This window comes from Dysidea avara, chromosome 9, assembly GCF_963678975.1.
Source record: "Dysidea avara chromosome 9, odDysAvar1.4, whole genome shotgun sequence".
Taxonomy (NCBI): domain Eukaryota; kingdom Metazoa; phylum Porifera; class Demospongiae; order Dictyoceratida; family Dysideidae; genus Dysidea; species Dysidea avara.
The window spans coordinates 14047720-14073373 of record NC_089280.1 but is presented as its reverse complement, the minus strand read 5'-3'; the positions used below and the strand labels follow the sequence as shown (position 1 = coordinate 14073373).

General features: G+C 36.5%; 4 protein-coding genes across 8 annotated transcripts in view; 3 read left to right on the top strand and 1 right to left on the bottom strand.

Annotated features, from left to right (window-relative positions):
• On the top strand, positions 1–9563 carry LOC136267275 (uncharacterized). 2 transcript variants are annotated; one of them, XM_066062360.1, is made up of 6 exons: positions 1–126; positions 7021–7287; positions 7355–7599; positions 7652–7760; positions 7817–8293; positions 8352–9563. In XM_066062360.1, the coding sequence occupies exons 1-6, from the start codon at positions 72–74 to the stop codon at positions 9170–9172; spliced, it is 1974 nt and encodes a 657-aa protein (XP_065918432.1). In that variant the 5' UTR covers positions 1–71; the 3' UTR covers positions 9173–9563. The 2 variants fall into 2 exon arrangements, with proteins under 2 accessions (XP_065918432.1, XP_065918433.1); XM_066062361.1 differs by lacking the exon at positions 1–126 and having other exon boundaries at positions 7116–7287; positions 7333–7599.
• A 152-nt stretch (positions 9564–9715) lies between these two features.
• Positions 9716–15657, top strand: LOC136267274 (uncharacterized). Its single transcript, XM_066062359.1, has 6 exons — positions 9716–9874; positions 12300–12584; positions 12683–12927; positions 12981–13089; positions 13146–13631; positions 14517–15657. Exons 1-6 carry the CDS (start codon positions 9826–9828, stop codon positions 15539–15541), a joined length of 2199 nt encoding a protein of 732 aa, XP_065918431.1. The 5' UTR covers positions 9716–9825; the 3' UTR covers positions 15542–15657.
• Positions 15584–20568, bottom strand: LOC136267278 (uncharacterized). Its single transcript, XM_066062367.1, has 13 exons — positions 20255–20568; positions 18947–19172; positions 18621–18733; positions 18534–18567; positions 16800–16886; positions 16674–16753; positions 16469–16618; positions 16277–16406; positions 16164–16220; positions 16034–16111; positions 15904–15979; positions 15765–15856; positions 15584–15715 (listed from the first exon to the last, which is right to left on the bottom strand). Exons 1-13 carry the CDS (start codon positions 20461–20463, stop codon positions 15695–15697), a joined length of 1353 nt encoding a protein of 450 aa, XP_065918439.1. The 5' UTR covers positions 20464–20568; the 3' UTR covers positions 15584–15694.
• A 21-nt stretch (positions 20569–20589) lies between these two features.
• The window catches only part of LOC136267276 (origin recognition complex subunit 5-like), a 102249-nt gene continuing 97184 nt past the window's right edge, over positions 20590–25654 (top strand). For all 4 annotated transcript variants that reach the window (XM_066062365.1, XM_066062364.1, XM_066062366.1 and 1 more), the window contains exons 1-3: positions 20590–21262; positions 23649–23722; positions 23812–23904. In XM_066062365.1, the coding sequence (XP_065918437.1) occupies positions 20680–21262; positions 23649–23722; positions 23812–23904 (750 nt within the window). In that variant the 5' untranslated portion in view covers positions 20590–20679. The remainder of the gene's footprint in view (positions 21263–23648; positions 23723–23811; positions 23905–25654) is intronic.

Here is a 25654-nt window from a genome sequence, read left to right as displayed (position 1 = left end):
TGTTTTTTATTGCGCAATTGAATTCGTCACCGTGACCGTCAAGTTTCGTCAACGTCAACTTTCGATAAGAGATGTTGTCCTATTCACTCATTTCTTTGTGTTTGTCTTTGCTTTCACTGTTTTCACGTAAGTAAATGCGATATTGATGAAGATCGTGCGTATGTGTAATTTGAATATTCATATTATAGCTACACGTACACAACATCACATCGATATTGGGTGCTGCTATCAAGCTTTTATTACACTCCTATTGAATAATACTCGACAGTTCGTCGTGAAAGTACGTATAAAAATTTTAATAATGGTTGTGAGTGAGAGAAGAAAATAGACGTATCTTCAAATAACCTTTTTATGCATGCGTGACCTGAGCAGCCATGTTATGACCTTTTCTACGGCAAAAGAAAGTTACTTGTGTTTTTTGGATTAAAAGAGCTAGTGTAGCTATAAGGAAGGATTGCAACCATATTTTCAAGTTGTGGTGTCGAGTTGGGTACAGTACTGCAATAGGGATTTGAGTCATCCTGGGCGGCACCATTTTAATTTCCTCAAAGATACACCTTTAGAAAACTCTTATTTAGAATTACAAAAATCTAAAATCTTCTCCACTGGTTATTGATCTGTTGACGTCAGAGCGTGTTTGGTGATCAGATCAGTGCACTGATAATTGTTATGTTGCACCTATAGCTCAATTGCATGATGTAAGTGTTTCAAGTTAATTAGTGTGAAAAGTCATATCAAAGCTATAGTGTCCACAAAAATTAAATTATTCAAATTTCATTTGTTCAATACATAACATGGTTTTTTTCCCCCAAGTGCAATTCACTACTGAAGCATTTTGTTATGAAAATGTAATAACAGGATAATGAAATTGTAAATTGTGACTGCAAGAATCCCATATGTTAGCACAAGCCTAATTTTACAGTAGAATGCAATAAACGCAATGGGTGAAATATTTATGAAATCAAAAAATTCTGTACGTTTTTGAGCATTTGTTTCACAATGAAGAAAGATGATAACAGCAAAAAAAGTGGTAGCATTGGGATTCCAAAGCAAGAGGAATTCAAAAATCTTTGTTTCATGTCAGTACTCCAAAGGAAAGAAAAGATATGAGTGTTAGTCATGTTGGACGAGTGATTCGTTATCATTTTCTCTCACGTTTTCGGCTTTGCCCTGGTTGTACTGAAAGACAAAACTTACCCAGCAATGGATTTGCCAGAATTCAATGGTGTAAGTTACATCTCGGTAGATGACTGCACTCAAAGTTATGGCCATTTATTTAAGCACCTGTAGTTTTTCGTCGTATTGTCACTGTACAAATTAATTTTTCTGCTGTTGCCACTTTGTAGCATAATAGCTTCAAAAGTTCTTGGCTTCTAGAGCTGAAACTTTGGTTGGCCTTTCCTTTGGCTATCTGGATAAAGAAAATGTAATAAAATGGAATCGAAAAATGTGACCCAGTCTGAGAAAACCGGTCTTATTGCCCATGTCAGCAGATTCGATTTTTCACCCAGGACACAAAGCTACATGAATAAATTATCTAATTCCACAATCAAAATCAGCTAGACTTGAGTGGTCTGGTTTTGCTGGCTGCTTTTCCCAAGCCCAGTGGCGATCCGTACATGCAGTGTGGGACCTTAATGGAGCTCTGGTCAGCCTGAGGATGACTGTATGTGGCTGTACAGCTCTGTGGTGTTGAATAAGTACCTCTGCTGTGAATTTCCTTTCATTTTAGCCAATTTTGAGACCTCAGTGGCCAAATACTTAGCCTAATGCATCCCTACACCTCACTTTTCAATTTTTGAACACCATCTTGCCTGTCTTCCAGGCCCCCCCTCCCATCTCCCACCCATTTTGCAGCTCGCCTGATACAGTCAACCTTGGTTTAAAAACTATCTAAAATGGTGGGAAACTTAGTTGATGGCTACTTGCACAGTGGATTCTCTGGAAGGTAAAGAATTGGTGTAAAACGTGTGAAAATTTTGTACACATAGCTTCAATCATTGGCGAGCTACAACACACTAAATACTTAAAACCGGCATTTCTCGATACTTTTAAATAGGCGATAAGCCCGGTTTTCCCAGACTGGGTCACAAATGTGCTAACATGGGTTTCTTGTCACAATTGTCATTATTTGCACAAGAAAATGTAATGAATTTATTGCAAGCAGTTTATTAAATGTAATGAAATAGTAATGAAATTATGTTTTTGTGGTTGTGAGTTAAATATTAAAAAATCATGAAAGTACAATGAAATATGTGACCCGCTGAGTGAACTGGCCGTTTTTGCAAAACTCTATTTTGCTATTCAAACGTATTGAAATAAACTGGGTAGAAATATGCGTGCTACATAAAAGTTTTATGCACGTTTCAATCACTTCGTTATGTGCTGAAACAAAACTCAAATTGATGAAAAATATATACCAGCAGATTCTCTTGTTCATTGGGAGTAAGAAAATCTTTGTTTCATGTTCATTACAGCATACAGTATGTGAGTTATGGATGCTTACATTTCATAATGCTTTATAGTAATGCATTCTATATTACATATGTAGGCAGACAAACTCAACTAGTAACTCATGGTCACAGTATGCATAAATAGTTTCATCGAGTATTGTTTTTGATATGTATAAGTTGTGACGTTAACAGTGTATGGTTGATATACACTTTCATAGATTTTCACACAGTAAAAAATAAGTAGTGAATACTGTGGCAAATAGTGAACGTCACTGGCCATTTTAGTGACCGTCACTAAGAATTTCCAGTGAGGTTCACTATTTGCCCCAGTATTCACTACTTATTTTTTACTATGCAACATAGTGCTGTTTTGATCATATGGTTAGTTAGTTATTGTGTGTCACAACTAGGGCTTCTGTTGATTAATTCCATATCAACATTGATATAAATTTTTTTAGCAACCAGGAAACTTAATATAAGAGCAAATTTTAACTTATACTAATGGACAGACAGATAAATCACATAATATGTATAAGCTGAAAAACTATGTACTCTATTAGATGTCATGCATTTAATTGTCTTGCCAACTACTACTATTACTCATGGGTCATTCCGTGTCGAATCAACAAGGAATTTAGGGTCACCTCTCGGATTTTGACGAAACTTGGTGTGTTTGTAGTACCTATGGTGCTTATCATTCATGCAAATTTTTAGCTCCATACATTCCATAGTTCTGATTTATGACCACAAATATTTTGAATATTTCATGAAAATTTGGTCCATCTCCTGTTACAAAATCAATTGTAACCTTGCACTGTGTAAATATTTGTAAACACAATTTTCAGTGATGGAAGACTGTTGATTGACCTTTCCAGTGATCCCTAAATTATGGGATATCTACTTAATTATGGTTCAAAAGTACTTCATTGAAAACTTTAATCCTTTATATTTTGAAAAATGCTGTTTGAAATTTTTCGAATTCTTTTGTGAATAATGATTGGGTCATAGTCTATGTTTGATAAAATGTTTGTGGTGGGACCACAATGGGCTCAAGAGATATAATGAATTATGTTGTGGTATGCGGTGGAATTTGCCGTCTATTATTGCTGTATTGGAGTGTACACCTCCAATAACCACTCGCAACAAGGCCATGCCAAGTTTGTTTTACAGGGTGAAGGTGTCTACATGCATTACAATCTGTATTAATGACCACCTGTATTGAAAGGCCATCTATGTGCTGCAGTTAAGTTATACTTCATTAATGTATAGCACCAAAGTATCAACCCTTTCTAGCAAATCCAAAAATGGTCCTTATTAGACAGGTTGACTATAAATTACAGATCTGACCACCATGTGTCCATGAACATCATGTAAATGTACTATCTCTTCACAAATACCTTCTTTATTAAGTTGAATACCACTGTAGTGGACTTAGCCATATTTAAGTTGCGTATGTGGCTACATAGATACATACAACAGAACTCCTCAGAAGGGATACCTGGATATCTTGATAACCAGGACACCTGTTTATACACTGTACTCCCACTCTAGTGGTGCACATACATTTATACCAAGATACTTCTGTGGCTTCTGTAATATGAGCACTTTATTATGTTCCTAGCAATGGAGGGGTTTTACCATACATGCATTAATTGTACCTCAATATGTGAAATTAATTACGACATTACTTTACATTCATGACCACTTTGAAGATCAAGTCATAAACTCATGCACATACTCACATAGGACATGCTGACCACATACTTAACATTTTCCTGTACTGATCTTCAAAGCGTCAACCCAAAATACTTTGAAAAACCATTTTAGTAATTACAGTACTATAAATCACACATTGAAGTACAAGTAAGTGATAATAATACAAAAACTCTTGGTACAAGTAATGCATCTACTGTATATAGTGTAACTATTCTATTCCCTGGACCATTGATGAAGTGTTCATTTTTGAGAAACCACAGACTTGTCTTGGGCCCAAAATGTACGTACAATTATAAAGTAAGATCATGAGGCTATTAAGGTGACCAGGTATCCTTTTTGAGGAGGTCTATTGTACCTATGCAGCCATGTACGTAACTTGAATAGTGTAGAGTGGGGATATGTATGTGAGTGCACTACGGCAAGATTTTACTTAATAAATAAGGTATAACTGAAGAGATGGTACAACATTAATGTGTTTATGGACGCATGATAATCTCGTTTATAGTCAACCTGTCTAATAAGGATCATTTTTGGATTTGCTAGAAAGGGTTGATGCTTTGGTGCTATACATTAAAGAAGTATAACTTAACTGCAGCACATAGATGGCCTTTCAATACAGGTGGTCACTAATACAGGTTGCAATATACCTAGACACCTTCACTCTGTAAGACAAACTTGGCATGGCCTTGTTGCGAGTGGATATTGGAGGTGTACACTCCAATACAGCAATAATAGACTGCAAATTCCACCGCATACCACAACATAATTCATTATATCTCTTGAGCCCATTGTGGTCCCACCACAAAAATTTTATCAAATGATCCAATCATTATTCACAAAAGAATTCGAAAAATTTCAAACAGCATTTTTCAAAATATAAAGGATTAAAGTTTTCAATGAAGTACTTTTGAACCATAATTAAGTAGATATCCCATAATTTAGGAATCACTGGAAAGGTCAATCAACAGTCTTACCTCACTGAAAAGTGTGTTTAAAAATATTTACACAGTACAAAGTTGCAGTTGATTTTGTAACTAGAGATGGACCAAATTTTCATGAAATATTCAAAATATTTGTGGTCATAAATCAGAAACTATGGAATGTATGGAGCTAAAAATTTGCATGAGTGATAAGCACCATAGGTACTACAAACACACCAAGTTTTGTCAAAATCCGAGAGGTGACCCTAAATTCCTTGTTGATTTGACATGGAATGACCCTCATATCAGTGTATTCTGTACTAACACAAAGTGCTCATCGTCTGGGATTAAACTGCGTCTTATAAAAAAAATGTTTTTGAGTGTGGATCAAAGCCACCGCATTAGGTTGGTTGTCTATATATGCAGCTAATTCCTACTTCTCAGTCTGTCAATAGCCATGACTCAGGTAAGGATCAAATGTCCACTAGCTGGAGGTGTAGGCTACCTCCCTTGTTTCCTTTTTTTTAAAAATTATTACTAATATAAAATTTTCCTTATATTTGTTTGTAACTTTTTATAACTATGCATAATGCATCGAAGGAAAGAACTGTACCAGCCATTACCATATCTTATATGCGCACTCATTCATTTTGTAAACCACAAAGATGGGATAAAAATATCACCCAAAAACCAGCTTCACAATACCATCCTGGTGCCTTGGCAGTATTGGTTAGGTATAAATAAAACCAAAAATGCCTTCAGTATCACCCTAAATGCTTCTGATTGTTAAGAAGTTTCTGTTGACTAACTGCCTGCCTGCCTGATCATGCCTTCAGGCAACTGTAACTTGATAACGCCTAGGCTACGGGCTTGATATTTTCAGTGTTTGCTTTTGTTGCTTTGTCCCGAGACATGCCTTTTGGCATACTGCAGTATATGCAATGCTTGCATCATGGACTTACCTTTGTCCTCCTTTATGTCCCAATTCTTTTTGCCGACAGCCCAATGTGTTGATTTGCGGTATCACGATGCATGGCTTCCCTACATTTGTAGACGGAAATCATCCGTATTTTCCAAGGTGACTGGATTGATTGCAGAGGCACTTTTAATACTGTTCTTCGTTTGTAATGTTGTTTAGCAGGCTGAAAATAGGTGAAAGTGAAGCGTAATGGACACTTCACTCGAGTCACTGATTGATAACCAGGGTGCGCGTTCAGACGAAATTATCTTTGGTGCCATCCTTTTTTTTGATGCAGTATGCACGGATTCACCAGTCATAATAGTGTTACAAAAAAGTAAGTAAACAAGCATAAAAAAAAATTAGGTATCAAATGTTCACCGATATATTTGCAGGTGTAAACAATCTTCCTTGTTTCCCTACATTTTTCTATGACCCCTGATCAAACTTAAAATTCCTAATTTTCCTTATACTTGTAGAACAGTACGTACCACTCAAATGCAACGTTAACTCGTGATAGTGCGAGCAATTAAAAACTTGATAATTAAAGAGTGTTGCACCCATTTTGCTCACGAGTATTCATTCCGTTTTGTTTCGGATGAATACTTGCAAGCAAAATGGGTGCCACACCCCGGGTTTTTGAATTACTCGCACTCTCGCGAGGCGACGTTGCATTTGAGCGGTACCATACATGTGCATACATACCCTGTAGCTAAAGATAACATACTCCAGTTGCTATGTGAATTTACTGTCCGAGTTTCTTTTGTTTGAAATATAAAATAATGTGCTAATTGTAGCAGTATACATTACATAACACCCAAGGAGATACAGCCTAATAGACATTATACATGATAAATCTGTTTGTACATTATGATAGGTGCCAAGTTAAGTTATACAGCTGCCATAAAATGTTAAAGAGCTAATTAACGACAGTATGCAATACTATATATGTCTTACCTTGTTATATTTACAGGGTCACATGGCACTAACAGACCATTTCATCAGTTCTGCAATGCCACATCATCTTCTATTAATGATTGTCACCTTTATCTTATGGAGTCAGTCACATTTGTGTGTCCATGTAATCAGACTGGGTGTGAAGTGCAATGGTCAGTTAACAATACTATACAAGGACAAGAGTACAATATTGATAATGTTACGTTTTCTGATGGAGGTGAAATAACTTGTGATAATGATGTTCATCAGAAATACATTTGGAATGTTACTGTATCTCAGCCTAGTAAGTTTTAGGCATTACTATTATATGTGTATCATATGTTTTCAGTATACATGTTCTTCTTTACTAGCACCTCCCAAGTTTGTCACTGCCCCTTCTGGTGATAAAGGGTGTCCATTGTTTAATAATCAGATTATAACTCTTGGTGATAGTGGCAAAAGTCCATCATGTACACTGTGCGTGCATTGTTTTGTGGATGGAACACCATCACCCAACGTAACTTGGGAGTACAATGGTGGTGCAGCAGGTTATGTGTCTGTATTGACCAACCAGTCTAACCAGTCCAGCATGTTTTCCACACAGAGTAATGGTCAGGTAAATACTTAGAATTTATAGTGTGTATCTTATCATCCGTACATCCCTTTAGATGTTATGTTTTGGAGATACTAAGCAATACAGAGAATTCTCTCGTATGTACAAATGTACTGCTGAGAGTGTAGGAGGAAGAATATTTGCATGTTTCAATGCAATCATAGGTATATAAGTCACCAGGGTTGTGTACTGTTTACACAGTCTCATATTATCATTATAGATGTAAAGACCCCTTATCCAAAGCCAGGTTCCATGGCTACACAAAGTGCTCAATATTTGGGAAATAGAAATGTATCTCTGGTCATGGACAGCAATTATGTAGAAGATGGGTCCAGTTTTAGACTGTGCTGTTACAACAGGTCATCTCCAGAGCAGTTAATTTCATGTTGTGATTGCTTTTCATCACTTCCCTGTGACTGGGGAATTATGGATAATGCTAATGAACGTGGCCATCCAATGTGTATAGTGAACGTGTCACAGACAGGCTTTTACCAATTTAAGATATACACTAGCAACTACCCTTGTTATCTTGATATTGGTGATCCTATCTTTGTGTATGCCAAGCAAGACTCTGATAACAGTGATTTGGGACTAATCCTTGGTATATCAATACCTGGTAGTGTGGTTATCTTGATTGTCATTGTTGGGGCAACTACAGTGTATTGTAGAACACAGCGACGTAATGACATTCGTAGAGGTAATATTACTGTGTGTGCTTTATTGTGGAAGGTTATAAGTAATTTTCTCTTTTGTAGAATACCATCAGATTTCTAACGAACCAGCTAACAAACCAGTTTCAAGGCCACTAACTTCACCACCACCAGCAAATGCAGTAGACAAGCATTCTCATTTGTTGGAAAACTCTGAAATCCACACTAACACTAGTAAGGCTTTACCACCAACTGATACACCTCCATCACCACATACTGCAAGTAACACACTGCAACATACTATACAAGATGATGACACATTTAGTAACAGTCCAGCATTAAGTTCTGCCCCATCACTGCAACACCCAGCAAAAGCCAGTGGCACTGATTCTTTGCCATTACCAGAACAAGCAAGTGACCATGTACAAAGTATAGTGCCAATTACAGTTCCAAAGAGTACATGTCCTCCAGCTCCACTTTACAAGAAAAGAGTTTATGTGATACACTGCACTGACAGCAAGCAGTGGGTTAATAGTATACTAAAGACTGTCCTTACAACAATAAATGTTTTAATGGTTACCATAGATGATGCCATGGTTGGAAGTAGCATCTCTAATGCACGCTATGAACTAGTTGATAAAGCTGATAAAGTGATTGTTGTGATTTCACCATCATCACGAAACAAGTGGTCAAAGGAGAATCAGTGGAGTGAATTTGAACTTGCTCATGCTAGACAGAAAGACCCGGACTCATCTAAAATTAAGATTATTCCAGTTTTGTATGAAAATGTTAGAAGTGAAGATCTGCCTGCAACAGTGTCTAGCTTGGTATCACTTCGATTTGATGCTACAGATTTTAAAGAAAAGGTTAAGGAAAGCATTTTTTATGAACCGGCTACTTCCAACGATATATTGTACAAAGCTTAGCAATTCAGAAATTTGTGTGTACATGTATATAGTGTTGTCTTACTAAGACCTTTTATCTCAGTTTCATGAGTGCTTTATATATACTTTATATAAAAGATTGTACACTTTACTTTTGTATGTATAAATCTATTTTTGTACCTATACAGATTCTATGCTATGCTGTTGTAGTATATAGTAGCTATTCATAATTGTTTGTGGCTTGTGTTATAAGTACATGATTATTGCACTGCAGGCCAGCATGTTAGTATTTAAATACTAGTACCATAACTTTGAAAAATATATAGCTATGTTTAGGTACTGGTAGCTCAGTTACGTATTCTATCACAGATCCTCCACCCTGCTATATACAAAACTCCTGGTGAAATGTAGCGGCTAAATGGAATTGTGTAAGGTACAATACATTGTGGCATATAATTCTAATGGAAAATGTGGATAATTTTTGTAGGAATACCTTCCCTTTCAGTATACTTTTTGCTGTCATGCATCAGTGTTATTTTATACTCGCAAACATTAATCACGCGAAGTTTAAGTAAGAGGTGGTATCATAGATAATACACGTATTGACTAACGGGAGTTTCCTTGGTTATTCCGGTGTAAAGATTTTTGTGGCCTTAAGGGGATTATTTCCCGCTACATGAGGGCGGATTATCAGAATGTCTTTTCTGTACCTGTCACTATGCGTACTGTCACTGCTGAAAATAGGTAATATCGTGCGTTTATGTACATGTAGTCTACAGGAGGTCGACATTTCGCCGACGTTTATTATGTTCATCGTCACATGTAACGTTTGCGTTGATCTTTTAGTTAATGTGTGGATTTTTTCTGTTTCTGTTCTTTGTGGACAACTTAAAAATTTATAATAGTTCTGGGAACTGCACAACACCTTTTTTTGTTGTCACAGTCTAGTGTTGAGTTTGCAAACTTTAAAAAATGCTCACAGACTACCAGACAGGATATTTTACAATTTGGTCTTCGATCTTAGTTGGTTAACTCACTGCAAGCTTAGTAGTACATACAAACATAATGATATGGTTTGCTTTGAAGATCACCTGTACTTGTGTTTCATGATCATGCAAACACACTTGTGCAGTCGCTGTCCAATTAAGTATCAATGTAATTGCGTCCCATTATGCTTTGTGCAAAGACGTGTTTAAGCAAAGATTGTGGGTAATGGCTACACTGATTTTTGTTAATAACATTAATTTTGTTAAAAAGGGGTAATTTTCTTAGTTTCTGAACATGATTAAATAATGTGTTATGTGCACTATCTGTTTAATTGTGTGTGTGTGTGTGTGTGTGTGCGTGCGTGCGTGTGTGTGTTGCTGGAATGACTTCATAACCATGTTTAGCTGTTTTCTGTCACTCATTTGGATTCCACTTAGGACCAAATATTTTATTATAGTGGCCATGTCTAATAGGTCCCAAACATTGCTATGGTGCAGTTCATGTCTATAGTGTGTATCTCATTTGGTGGCAAAGGCTCCTGTATAGAAGGGGAATATGATACAGGTTACCATGATAGACTATTAAAATTCATGCATCCTGTCACATGACTATTGTGTTGCCATTACCACCTGTACATAGTGTGATGTAATGCACATACACCCTGTAAGACTGTGTTTATATTTTTTCACGCATGCTTTCTGTTCAATATGTTTCACTATGAGATTTCTAATTCATGTACAGGGGGTGTATGTTTCAAGGTCGTTATGTCTCTCATGGTTTACTTGGCAAGAATTATACTGTATTTGACAGCAATTTCACTTAACTAACCAACCATAAACTAAATTAACTAACCATAAACTAAACCAACTGACCATGGTGGTAGTTACTGTAAGTTGGTAAGTAAGGTTACAGCATTATTGATTAGCCATGGAGAATTGGACATTGGAATTACAATGGGATTTCACTTTGGCAAATACCGTATATGTACAAATTTTTGAGGGATGTAATTTTATCAGATTTCATGGTTGGTTGGCTTTCTGCATCCTCGAAAGTTAATGATTATCAGGACTAATAACTTCAGTGAAAAATGAAAAATAAAACTGCAAAAATCCTGAAATTTGTTGATCACGTACCTTGAAAATTTGTACGTATACGGTATGTCAAACTTCACACTCAGTAGTTTAGAATATGTAATATAATGTGTGGATAACTTCGTGAAAAATGTGTTCACTCTTGATCAGCACAACCAATTTTCACAGTGGCGGTTGCAATTATATTTTTGTGATCTGTGTGAAGTTTGGCTTTTAAATGTGTAGGATATTGTCATCACTGCAAATATACAACTTTTACAGAGTGTGCCCATCGAACTTGAAATTCACTTAGTAACTATAACTATATAGTTTTATTGTGACAATGTACTAGTGAATTGAATAGCACATGTTGTATTGCATGTGGTCTAGCAGCATATAGTAAACATGTGTTACATGTTGTTATGGCAACAAGCTGTGCTAAATTTAGCTGGATAAGCAGTCATACACCATCTCATGATCAACATGTGGTGTACGAAGTACACATTCTCAAGGATGTGGATCTCATCTATCACAATTGTCTTTGCTTCTTTTTGTACTTTATGAAGGGCTTGGTTGCCATATACATTATAAGCCTAATTAGTCAACTGCTCACAGAACTAATTGTTTTAAAAGGTCAAGTATGAATAGGCATTGTGTAGCAGCTGATCTCATGTGCCAGATTCTTTTAGGCTACCAAGGTCACCTACTGTACTATGACTTCGCAAACCATAAGAGTCTTTAATGCCTGCAGTAAATATTTAGCCCTGTCCATGAATCTAGCTAGTGTGAGGTCCAGTCCTTGAAGTACATTCACATGTAGGATCATACCAGTGAGCAAAGCAAGCAACCTTCCCCAACTGACCTAATATTGAGTTATATATACATGCATGGTGGTATACAGTACTACTATTTACTTTTGGTCTGAGCCTAATCAGTAGGTCAGTACCCCTGATTATGCATGTTAAATAATAATCATCAGTGATACCAAGGTACAGGTAATATTTTGTGGCGTATAATGCCATATTTTTATGCTAGCAGCTATTTTGTTGTTACAAATATTAATGGTGTGATAACGTATGCACAGTATGTAGTCTTATCAGCTGTCTTCATAGGGCTATGCTACTATAATGTGGAACAGTTTCATGATCATCAATACTGCAATGCTACTGAACCAACACAGACTTGTATACTCTACTACAATCAATCTGTGACATTTACCTGTAAATGTAATGACACTAGCACATGCCATGTGCTATGGACAAGAAATGGTAGTATACTTTCTGATCAAAGCATCTCTTATAACATTGATCGTGTGACTCCTGACACTGCTGGAGTTGTCGTGTGTAATAATGATGTACACAATAATTATACCTGGAATGTACAAGTTCATAAACCCAGTGAGTGCCCATAACTGCATTACTATTTTGTTAGTCTGTGTGAATACTGTATGTTGTACAATGTACAGCGTTTACAGTAACGTGTTCTACTTTGCTAGCACCTCCCAAGTTTGTCACTGCCCCCTCTGGTGATAGAGGGTGTCCGTTGTTTAATAATCAAATTATAACTCTTGGTGATAGCGGCAACAGTCCATCATGTACACTGTGCGTGCATTGTTTTGTGAATGGAACACCATCACCCAAAGTAACTTGGGAGTACAATGGTGGTGCAGCAGGTTATGTGCCTGTATTGACCAACCAGTCTAACCAGTCCAGCATGTTTTCCACACAGAGTAATGGTCAGGTAAAATACTTAGAATTTATAGTGTGTATCTTATCATCCGTACATCCCTTTAGATGTTATGTTTTGGAGATACTAAGCAATACAGAGAATTCTCTCGTATGTACAAATGTACTGCTGAGAGTGTAGGAGGAAGAATATTTGCATGTTTCAATGCAATCATAGGTATATAAGTCACCAGGGTTGTGTACTGTTTACACAGTCTCATATTATCATTATAGATGTAAAGACCCCTTATCCAAAGCCAGGTTCCATGGCTACACAAAGTGCTCAATATTTGGGAAATAGAAATGTATCTCTGGTCATGGACAGCAATTATGTAGAAGATGGGTCCAGTTTTAGACTGTGCCGTTACAACAGGTCATCTCCAGAGCAGTTAATCTCATGTTGTGATTGCTTTTCATCACTTCCCTGTGACTGGGGCATTATGGATAATGCTAATGAACGTAACCATCCAATGTGTATAGTGAACGTGTCACAGACAGGCTTTTACCAATTTAAGATATACACTAGCAACTATCCTTGTTATCTTGATATTGGTGGACTCATTGATGTTAACAGAGCAGACAATTCTACAAGTAGCGTGGCAGTCTATCACATACTAACCTTTTCACTTGCTGGAGTTAGTGCAACACTCATATTAGGTGTTGCTGCTACGTTCTACTTTACAAGACGACACTACAAAGGAATACGCCATGTGCAAATTAGTAAGTTTGTTATATCCTGTTTGTTACACAGTACATAGTGTCTATTAGTAATTAGTAATACAGCCAATTCTGTTATCAAATATGCTCTCAATGTAAAGAGCCAGGCACTTTGTCATTAAAGTAAAGCAAATTTTAGTACTGTTAACACATACTGTAGTTCACAGTAATCTTCATCACTCAGTTATTCATTATTCAATATAGTGCAAAGAAATTGTAGAAGAGTGTATATCTGTGATTTTCTTCACAAAAATTCAGTCAGATCTGGGGATGATTTTAAGGGTGATTTAAACTTGAAACAGTTGAAATTCTTATTTAGAGATCCTGAATTGCTGGTCAAGTTATATGTAGTTGGTTGCTCTGTATGTTACTCTAGTGACATGATATCACAAGTAGGTGGAAAGCAGATGACACCAGTACCAGAAAGCAAAAGGGGCTATGTGATCATCCAGTTGAAACATTCTTTTTGTGTCTCATTTCCTGGCTTCCTGGGTCGCCTCAAACTCACCAAAATGATATCTTCATACATACAGTAAAAATGTTTAACAGGCAAACCTAAGTTAGTGTTAGGGTTGGGTTCAGCTTTGGCTTCTTCTTCACCGAGGTGTATGTAGCTAGCTAATATTATATAGGTTCTTATTGGATCACATTTATGAGGTCAAATTAAGGAAGGTGGGTAGCTAGTAGTGGTGTATTGTAGCGGTAGAACTGTAGCTTGACATAGGGTTTGATCCTCCTGTGTTGCAATTTTTATGTTTTGGGATCATTTTATCTACATTGTATTTTTGATTGCTGTACGAATAGCAATGGCCTAAATTAAAACTTGAGCTCTACCAGTAGTATACATTGTATACAGTATTCTTTTACCGTGTATCTGTGTTGTTCTAGTTGAACGTCATGATGGTGAACACCGTGTTGATAACAATGCTCCACCAGTTTCAGCCGCAGTTACCCCAATTACTGATCACATTGAGGCAAAGACTGAACGTGCACCTTTACTACCAAAGGAAAGTGAAAATGTACCCGGTAGATTACAGCCTTTTAGTGGAGGAGACAATATTCTCAATGCAGAGAGGGGAGGCATTGATCAACACACCAGGAGCAAACTGAGGAAAAATGGTTCTTTGAAGAGTAAAGGGTCTTCAGTTATTGATGATCAAAAGCTGTCACAGAAAATATCTCATAATAAGGAGACAGAGACGCGGGCAAGGAGTTCCTCTGAACTACCTCGTACTCGTAGTGAAGGAAGGAGAGCATCTAAAGGCATTGACAAAGACGCAACAGATTGCCTAGTATCTAAATCTGAACACAGCATTCACTGCTTTGTTGACTCAAATAAGTACACAGAGAAAAGTAGTGAATTAGAAGGCACAGTTCATGTACAAGCTACTGATGATGATAGCCCAGTTGGTATAGCTGTACCAACCACAGTTGGTAGGATTGTACCAACTACACTTTCTCTGCAGCAATTTCCACCAGTTCAAGAAAAGACGATTCATACTAAAAAAGTGAAAGTTTACTTGATCTATAGTGATGATAGCACAGACTGGGTCAATGATACTTTAACACCAATCTTATACCAGTTTAATATTACAGTATTGACAAAAGAGGATGCTGTGGTTGGAAAAACTATTGCTGGTGCACGGCACGATCTCGTTCACAAAACTGATAAAACAATTGTTGTTGTTTCATCAAAACTAACACAAGACAAGTTATCAGAAGACATTAAATGGCTTAACTATGACCTTCATCAAGTGACACAGAAAAGTCCCGACCCATCAGAGATCAATCTCATTCCTATATTGTATGGGAAAACTACAGTGAAGGATCTCCCAGAAATTTTGCATGGTTTGGTTGCACTTAGAGCTGATGATAACAACTTTCAGTTGAAATTAAAGCAAAGTATTTTTTGAAGCAAAATAGAGTGAACAGTTTTACACTTAGTATGTGCTATATTTGAATATTTACGGTATGTTTGTTATATTTTTGCTACATAATAAATATTTGCTTACAAACTGTTAATAAATGTTGTAAAAATATTCAAGTAATTATTTTCAAATTAAAAATCATGATCTTTCAAGATGTCCCTGAAAAGAAAATCACCCTACAAACATTATCACTCATGTAAAAATATACCTTTACAGCAGCTCCCACATTGTTCACATCCAGTAGAAAAGTATCATGTCCATATAAACTGTTTATTTCATAAAATGTGACAAATTTGTTCCCTTTATCATAAAAAAGTTAAAATAGCTGAACACTAAATTATACCTACCAGACTGCTCTAGGACATGTGCTATTTCTCGCTGCTGTGTAATAGGAAACAAAATGTCTGATTTTGCTCCCATCACCTGTGGATATCATTGTGAATCAAGAATTGTTACGCTACATGGGTAATTCCATACCAAAGTGGGACACTTGATACGTGAAAGACTTTCATGTAGTGAAGAAAATCCATCGGACATGTCAAACATATCCATTGCCTGATAAAACATCAATTTATAACTTCTATACGTAATTAATTTATAACAGTACCTTAGAAATATATAACCAAGAATTGGGATCAAAGTTGCTCTGGCAAAACTTCTCACCCTAAAATGAAACAACAATTGCACTAATATAATGAGTATGCTGTTTATTTCTAGTACCTGCCTATCCAGATAATGTTCGATTTCATAATCAGGACATAAACTAGGAATTTCATCAGGACTACGACGCTTCCTGTGAAATCTCTTCTCCCATTCAGGTCCACTTCTGTATGTAATAGTACCAACTTCTCTGTTGAAACAATCATAATTATGATTTTAAACAGTGATACTAGCTAGCAAAACCTCTTTTACCTAGCATGGTGCATTCCCATTACAGGGTACTTCTTTCCATAGTAAAAGCCTTCGTTCCAATTGGGATCAGACATCAGAATTCTCCGTTGAATATAGCGTAAAGCAATCGCTGACGGGTGAGCATAAGCCCCACTAGAAATAGTTATCATTCTACACACATAAAACAGTATTCAAATGAGATAAGTTCTGTTCTGGAAATACTAACGAGTTGACTCGGTCAGGATACGAAGCAGCAGCTAACAAGGATTGCATACCACCAAGGGAAGAACCAACTGATGCATGTACCTAAATTAAGCTTGTCATAACTAACCAATGACAACACAGTAAGTACCTTCTCAATTCCCAAGTAATCCAACAGTAGAAAAATAACATAGACCATATCTTTAACTGTCACTAATGGAAATGTAGTTCCATACTCCTACAACCAAGCAAATAGAAAGTAATTTTATGTTGTCTTAATGTGTAGCGATGTACAATACACCTGTACTAAAAGCTGTACGCATGTGTAGTCATGATATGATACAGTACATGACTTTTGTAAATTGAGTTGAGCAGCCAATTTTCATAGTTTAGCACTACCTATTGAGCTATTACTCCATTGCACTACAAACTAAAGAGTCTAGGAAACTGGCAAACTACCTAGTTACATTGTTAAGGCCATGTCAATGTAAACTCACCTGTCTTTTGAAGAATGAAAATTAGAGTAAAATATAGGTAACTAAAATGTGACCCACTGAGCAAAAACAGCCGTTTTCATACATTCCTCAAATTCCATTTTATTTTATCTATAGTAACAAAGTAGTGGACAGCCAAGGTTTCAACCTTTTGTGGTGAATAGTCTTGTTATAGCATTAGACAGTTGGAGGAGGATTTGTATAGTAATGATACAGCAAATAACTTATTTAATCGATCATAACTCACGACTGAAACAAGCTACGAAGACAGCGTTTGGCTCAGTTTGTTCACCATGAACTGGCACATCAATCAAGGTATAGCATTTCTCTATATGGCTCCATGTGGACAAAGAAAGCCACTCCAACAACAATGACATGATGATGGTAAATTTTATTTCTACAGCATCATAAATAAATGCCCATAATCCATGTACCATAATGCTGTACGAACCTGAAACAAAGATTTCTTACTCCCCATGAACAGGAGAATCTGGTGGTATATTATTGATTTGAGCTTTGTTTCAGTAAATACCGAAGCGATTAAAAAGTGCATAAATTTTTTATGTAGCACATGTATTTTTTAATACCCAGTTTATATATGTTTTTATAGCAAAATACCAGTTTTCATTCAGCGGGTCACAACTATAAATTCTGATGTGAGCCTTGTGCTATACTACCTTCTCAAAACACACTATGGTTGCAAATGAGCTATGCTGTTATTGAGACTATACGCCCCTCCTTTATTTGTATTTTGCTATTTCTGCACTAGATTCCTATTTACATTTTTGTTTATGTGCCAACTTACTGACCCTATACTCTTGAGGTTTTCACTCATGAAAAACTAGGAGTGGCCTAAGTTGTACATAACCGTATTTCCAACAATCAAAACATCGATACTGTAGACTCCAGTTATTATGCGCATATGGTCTACTTGCACCAGACACCTGTTCATCAATGCATGTACGTGTTGAAATAGCTCCTGCAACCTTGTGCTATCAGCAAATGACCATCAAATGTGCCACAGTACACTCAATGCCTAGTCAGTCACGTGTCTAACAGATAATACCACTAATAATATTGATAACTGCACCCAACTTTGCAGGATTACCTAAAACAAACGATTTGACCGATTACGTAACACTGGTATCCAAATTTCTTGAAAAACATGGTGGGAATGAATAGCGCTCTCCTAGTACAAACTACCTACAAGATGTCATTTATATGCTTAACAAGCATGGTAAATTTCACAAATAATACATCCAAAAATGAAAAGCGCATACACCTTTATAATAAGCAGAGTCTACAGTATGTGAACATGCGTATTGGTATCACGATACAGCTGAAGTATTGTGATATTCTGATAAACCGATATGTATTTAATTTGTATATACCTGTCCAGTAAGAGGATTAATACTTGGAGGACCACTAAGATAAACAAAAGTACAATTACTCAATTGCAGTGCATGAGTGATAATTACCTGGATCCAAAGCAGCCTCCCAGGTTATTAGCACAAATTATGAAAAACTTGTTAGTGTCAAGAGGACATCCTGGTCCAATGAACTTCTCCCACCAGCCAGGACTAGTGTTCATCTAGTGACAACAAATGGCATTAAAGTTGTGTACAATTATTATACAAGCATATTACAAAACAATTATCAAAACAGGTTCCTACAAATATTTTATTGCAGAACAATTAATGTAGCAAACAAACAAATGTATAAAATGACTTCAGAATCGAAGCAACTATCATGATTCTAAGTAACTCAACATAACAGTGCACATTTTATAGGCAACACAACTTACCGAATGACTACTTGCATGAGATGAAGCTGATAGAGCTGAATGAAGTATTATAGCATTGTCCTTGTTTTCATTCAGTTCACCCCATGTTTCATATGCTAGGTCTATTTCTGGTATGATTCCTCCGTAATGAAAGTGAAAACTGTTCAGGTCATGGAACACTTCAAATCCTTTAATCTCTTCCCCATAAGCTGCTGTTAACACTCGCTGATCACCTTGCTGTTTCATCCTGTGTACATTGAAAGAAAACTAGTACACGTTACCACAATATAAGACCTAAATTCCTTCAGTATCATCCTTTGCTTTGCCCACAAAGTTCTGTTCTCAAAAGGGAAATCAATGATAAAGGGTTAACTAGCTATCTGATTACATGTATATACGATTACATGTATATACGTATGCATTCCACTGAAGTACAATAATTGGTTTTGCATGGTAGAACAAAGAAAACCACAGACAATGGTTCAGTGCACAATGGTTCAGGACACATTAACATTTCTGTGCTTTACATCACATTTAGAAGTATTGAAACATAAGGAAGTCAGCTATGTAACAGTATTTGTATGGTATCACATAACTATCAGGTCCCACATCTCAAGGAAAAATGCTGCTTACATATACAATACACTGCATAATGTAGTAGTTGTATATACTGAAAGAAAAAAAAATTGGTGTTTACTAAGACCAAAATTTCTGTTTCTGCTCCACATCTATTTACTAAATATTCTACTATACAATATTCTTCTATTGGTTTTTCCAGTTTCTCTTGCATACTATATGCAGACTCAGTAAAATCAAACTTGTAAGAGTGTTAATTGCTATCTGACGAGTTAGTAGTTCATCTCTGTGTTTCTGTATACGTACAAATTTTCAAGGGACGTAATTTTCACGATTGCTTGGCTTTCCACAAAATTTTCATCCTCAAAAATTATCGATTATCAGGGTTAGCTCTATGCTTTCTAATTGATAATCAGTGGAAAATGAGTGATCCTGGAAAATAAAATTGCAAAAAAATTGAAATTTGTTGATCCGCAAAAATTACATACCTCAAAAATTTGTACATACACGGTATTTTCCTGCAGCTTAAAAATGAAGGCACAATCTTAAGCATGCTTTTATGCATGCACGATATAATAGCTAAGTGGAGGGTGGGAAACAGAGTTGGTGTGACAAAGTTGCAGCCAAAATTCACAATAATATTGTACCCTTTATTAGGTTTACGTGCAACCATATATTATCCAGTTTACACATTGTTGACATCATTGTGTTGGTGGCTTGATGCATTATGTATAGGAACGATTAAAAGCTTACCGCGCTAAGCAAGGAAACTCTGCTTTCATTCCTCTGAACTCTTTAGTAAAGTTGGGAGTTTTCAATGGTTGATTGGTAGCTTCTGTAGCTTCCAATAGACCACACGAAGCGTGTAAACATCGTCTTGTTAAACGACGGTGTTTTCCACAAACAGCTCTTTGTAGCGTACCCAAGATTCTTACTGGCACAGACACCATCGTAAGAAGCATCTACAGTATGTGTATCCAGTCGGGACTGCTCAAGACCAGTTAAAGATGACACGTTATATGCACGTGCTTTTCAACCACTAAACGTCAGCAGTCTCACGAATTCACCGTAAGCCATTAGCGCATACAGATTCATTTATGAAGCGCCGCAACAATACAAAAGTTTCAAATTAATGCCCGGTCAGCTGTTGACGGCTATATACGAACAACGAAGACAGCATGATAGTAACAAGGAAGCGACCTCGAAAAGAAACAGTTTTTAATTTGCTAGAAATAACCTCGAAGCAAAGAAATACTCTTCCTCCTGTTGGGCCAAGGAAAATCACTTCCCGCGCTAAAGGGACACTAAGCAACGGACCCAACAAGAGCGAAGCTTTAGTCCAAGTGAGGGCTGAAAAAGAAGCTACCAGTAGTCAGAAGGGCTTCAAGAAATCAGAAGAAGCTTTACAGGATTTGTTTGAATCGGACACAGAAAGTTTAGATAGTGGCAGTGATGAAGCTACTCCTAAGAAAAAGACACCAGTCCTTTCACCACCAGTTCTTTCACCAGTTCAAAGAAAAAAGATCACAGCAGAGAAAGCTACAGTTAAAGTTGTAATTAGTAAATGTGATAAGGGTTTGTTACAAAAGACAGTGCAAAAGAAGCAAAAGTCAAAAATTCCGAGGAAGCAATTGTTTAAAAGTCCACAAGTATTATCTGATGATTTCACAGCGTGCACTAGAATTCCTTCTTCTGAGGTTGTAGCTTCTACTAACAAAGAACCTTCATTCGAGGCAATCTCTGACAGCCACAAGAAGATTGGTAAGTGTTTAGTCATCATCTTGTTTGTGTGCAGTAGTGTTTGTACTTCGGTGTAAAGTTCTGTCAACTGGTCACTGTATATTTGTCGCTGTGGAATGCTGTACTATAGGAAACTTTAATGGAAGGAAAGGTTGACAATTCCATATTTTCATAGCTTTGATGAATTAAATTGTAATGAAAACTGTGAATTCATACACTGTAGATCCACTTTATAGGCACTTATTGAAGTTTGGCAAGTTAAAAATTTATATGAAATTTTGGTTCCATTGTTTGTTGCATTGATGAACCCAGAAGTTCATGTTGTACCTTGCAACTTTAAAAGAACCATCCCTTCTCTTCATTTTTGTTAATGAATAACTCGACTGTAGTCTGGGACTATGCAGGGGAGTATGGAAAACCCGGAATGCTAGAATAACCTGGATCAGTCGGAACAGCGTTATTTTTGCAATTGGAGTCATATGCAAGCAAGATTATAAATACTACACAGAGGAATGAACAAAATTTGTCTTCTACTATGTTCTGTAGCATTTATATAATCCTTACTTGTAGCAAATCTGCAGGGTATAAGATAAATCAACAGAAAAGCAAGCGTTAACCCTTTATTATCGAATGGCTAATATATTGCCATAACAAGTGCCCTTTATAAACGGAGCCATAACTCGCTTTTTCCTAAGCTGAAATTGCTACCAAACTGCTCAGAAGGACCGGGCGCTTCTAATGAAGTTTCCGTTCGGCGATAGGAAGAAGCATGGGCGAGTTATGGCACTTGGCAATATAAAATAGCATATACAAAACAATAATACCTGTTTAAAACTCCATGTTCGCCTTCTCCCTGCTACTAGGAGGCTTTAGTTAGAATTACTCCATTCCCCACATGATAAGGATTCTAAAAATAAATAGTGTGATGTCATCGCGTTGATTAGTAAGATGGAGGCGCCCATCTTTCAATGCCATGGCGATACGGAGAAGATACGCTTTCTTCGCTTCATAGTGCGTGAGTTGTGTGTGTGTGTGATCTGTAAGTATTCTAGCTGTGTTGGTAGAAGAGAGAGATGGCTATCAAACGGTATATAGCTTGATGGGTTAATTAATGGGTGGGGTCCACTCGTATCGCACACAGTTCACACTTGCGGTTTTGTAAAAAAAAACTTCGGTAATAAAGGGTTAATTAGGATTAGTGCACGTAACCGTTCATCCTAAACCAACCCAGCTATCTCAGCTACACTCCATACCCTTAACTAATAACCAAGTGATTTGAAAGATAATGCAACTTCTAGCTAGTACTACTGTGCTAAGTCGCTCAAATCCATTTTTGTACTGAAGAATACCTCTAATAAATTTGGTCGCTGACCACCACTAGGCTAGCTAGCTTGTGTTAAGTGTAGCAAAACTATGTCTTGGGATTGTAGCGATTGTGTAGTTAGGAATGCTTAGATGAAGTTTTTGGCTGAGAAAGATGGTTTTCAGATGAATGATTTAATGTGTATTCCAATTAACGATCACTCTCACGTTAATCCCTGCAGATTTGTTACAAGTAGGAATAATAGCAATGTTGTAGAGGATATTAGCATACAAATTTTGTTCATTCCACTGTGGAGTCTTTATAATCTGGCATGCCAGTGCTTGCACACGATTCCAATCGCAAAAATAACACTGTTGGCGTTCTGGGTTTTCCATACTCCCGACTATGCAGGGTTAATAGAATCACGATTTACTTGTTTTTATTGTTCATGCTTACGTAACTAAAGATTGCAATGCATAAAATGAGAATGATATGAACTGCTGATACAGATAGTTGCTTGCAAGGTACAAACAGGAAGGTTACAAGTAATTCTAACAGCTAGTCTATAGAGCTGTCCATACACATTGTTTGCTACTGAGTGATGTTCTATCTGGATGGTTTTATTTGACGATCAGCTCATCATGCCATTTTAGGACAACCAACCAACTTTTTCAGTTGTTGGAGCTTATCATAATGATAAAATGTATGGTTGTTGCATATCTATGATGTTTGATCCACCAAATTATATTGGTTGGGTGATATATTGGTGTTTGTAATTAATTTTAAAATGAAGTAGAGTTCCAGGGCATAAAAGTAGTGAAATAGGATATATGAATGGTGGTGGCTACTATTTGGGATAGTCCCTACATTGGCAGTTACCATTGCCAAAGGGTTTTCCTGCATAGCTATGTTGTAGTACCATCATTTGTGTATCTTGTTTCACTACTTTTTATCACTTTTAATTGAACCAGTTTGTTAACATTTTTTGTTATAGCGTAGCTGCGATATACATGTGTGGCTGTTCTATTAAAATACATAGCTACACAACTGTGATTGCTTTATTGGTTTAGTCTAATGGTAAGCAATTTTTTTTACTGTACGTAGGATTGGAGGAACTCTATAAAAAGATACCATGCAGAAGAAAGCAAATAGATACACTTACAAGATTGTTTGAATCGGTAAGAAAGTGTGTTTGTATTTGCAACTTTGCAGCACTGTCACATGTGGCACATGTACATTTTGTAATTGCTTATCCTTTGATGTGTAGTCTGATCACCACATGTATCCTGCTGTGTTTGTGTATGGGAACACTGCGACAGGAAAATCTCTGGTGATTCAGAAAGTACTGGATGTTGTTAAGGTATGATTTAACTATTTAGGTAATAGTACAACTATATATAGAAATCTACTAGAGAAAAAATAGTGAACAAAGGGTGTATATTTTTAAATTCCTATATAGGATTAAAATATGCAGTGTACTGAATTTATAAACCTAAAGGCCCAAGGCCAAGGTTATATATAGTACATGAGCTTAGCGAGGGTGCTGCTAATCCTCAATGTTTTTCATGTATGTATAATATATAAAATATATGGTACATGAGCTTAGCGAGGGTGCTGCTAATCCTCAATGTTTTTCATGTATGTACAATATATAAAAGGTTCTGATAGTCCCTACACTTTGTTCATTCATCTTCCATTGTCTTTTCATACAATAGGATATAACTTTAGATTGAACGTCTGTCCTACCAACAATGGCTAAATTGAGAAAGACTAAGTTAAGACTATGCTTTAGCTTAACCAGTCTCACAACAATACTTTAGGAGATTTCTACAGTTTTTCCTTCTGACTGTAAAATATGCTATAACATTGGCCCTTCTTACATCAACCAAGCTGTGGCTGATATTGATTGAAAGAATATGGGGTCACTCCCATGTCAAATCAACCAGGAATTTAGGGTTACCTCTCAGATTTTGACGAAACTTAGTGTGTTTGTAGTACCTTTGGTGCTTATCACTCGTGCAAATTTTTAGCCCCATACACTGCATAGTTTCTGATTTATGACCTCAAATATTTTGAATATTTCATGAAAAATTGGTTCATCTGTAGATACAAAATCAATCATAACTTCACACTGTGTAAATATTTTTAAACACAATTTTCACTGATGGAAGACTGTTGATTGACCTTTCCATTGATCCCTAAATTATGGGATATCTACTTAATTATGGTTTGAAAGTACTTTATTGAAAACTTTAATCCTTTATATTTCAAAAAATGCTGCTTGAAATTCTTCAAAATTTTTTATGAATAATGATTGGGTCATAATCTATGTTTGATGAATTTTTGTGGTGGGACCACAATGGGCTCAAGAGATCTAATGAATTATGCAGTGGAATTTTGTAGTCTATTATTGCTGTATGGGAGTGTACACCTCCAATAACCACTTACAACAAGGCCATAACAAGTTTGTCTTACAGAGTGAAGGTGTCTAGGTACAGTGCAACCTGTATTAGTAACCACCTGTATTGAAAGACCATCTATGTGGTGCAGTTCTTTAATTGGATAGTAGTGTATAGTACCAAAGCATCAACCTTTTCTAGCAAATCCAAAATGGTCCTTATTAGACAGGTGGACTTTATAAATTACAGATCTAACCACCATGTGTCCATATAACATATGTCTTTAGAAATACCTCCTTTATTAAGTTGAATCCCACTGTAGTGGACTTAGCCCTATTTAAGTTGCGTATGTGGCTGCATAGGTACGTATACAACAGAACTCCTCAAAAAGGATACCAGGACACCTTGATAACCAGGACGCCTGTTTATAATCCCACTCTAGTGATTATGAGTGATACAATAATATAAAAATAGACCAAGATACTTCTGTGGCTTCTGTGATATGAACACTTTATTATTGGTGCTGCACATTAATATCCAATTATATAAACTGCAGATAGGTGGTCTTTCAATACAGGTGGTCACTAATACAGGTTGCACTGTACCTAGACACCTTCACTGTGTAAGACAAACTTGTCATGGCCTTGTTGTGAGTGGTTATTGGAGGTTGTACACTCCCATACAGCAATAATAAACTACAAAATCCACTGC

What these genes read in the sequence shown, in the direction of transcription:
- LOC136267275 (XM_066062360.1), top strand. Translation starts at nt 72, where the DNA reads ATGTTGTCCTATTCACTCATTTCTTTGTGTTTGTCTTTGCTTTCACTG. An exon ending in TTTGCTTTCACTGTTTTCAC is followed by an intron (nt 127 to 7,020) that starts GTAAGTAAATGC and finishes TTATATTTACAG; the next exon opens with GGTCACATGGCACTAACAGA. An exon ending in ACGTAATGACATTCGTAGAG is followed by an intron (nt 8,294 to 8,351) that starts GTAATATTACTG and finishes TCTCTTTTGTAG; the next exon opens with AATACCATCAGATTTCTAAC.
- LOC136267274 (XM_066062359.1), top strand. Translation starts at nt 9,826, where the DNA reads ATGTCTTTTCTGTACCTGTCACTATGCGTACTGTCACTGCTGAAAATA. An exon ending in ACTGTCACTGCTGAAAATAG is followed by an intron (nt 9,875 to 12,299) that starts GTAATATCGTGC and finishes CTGTCTTCATAG; the next exon opens with GGCTATGCTACTATAATGTG. An exon ending in ATGTTTCAATGCAATCATAG is followed by an intron (nt 13,090 to 13,145) that starts GTATATAAGTCA and finishes TTATCATTATAG; the next exon opens with ATGTAAAGACCCCTTATCCA.
- LOC136267278 (XM_066062367.1), bottom strand. Translation starts at nt 20,463, where the DNA reads ATGCTTCTTACGATGGTGTCTGTGCCAGTAAGAATCTTGGGTACGCTA. An exon ending in GTATCAAGTGTCCCACTTTG is followed by an intron (nt 15,980 to 16,033) that starts GTATGGAATTAC and finishes TGATATCCACAG; the next exon opens with GTGATGGGAGCAAAATCAGA. An exon ending in ATGTGGGAGCTGCTGTAAAG is followed by an intron (nt 15,716 to 15,764) that starts GTATATTTTTAC and finishes TTTTCTTTTCAG; the next exon opens with GGACATCTTGAAAGATCATG.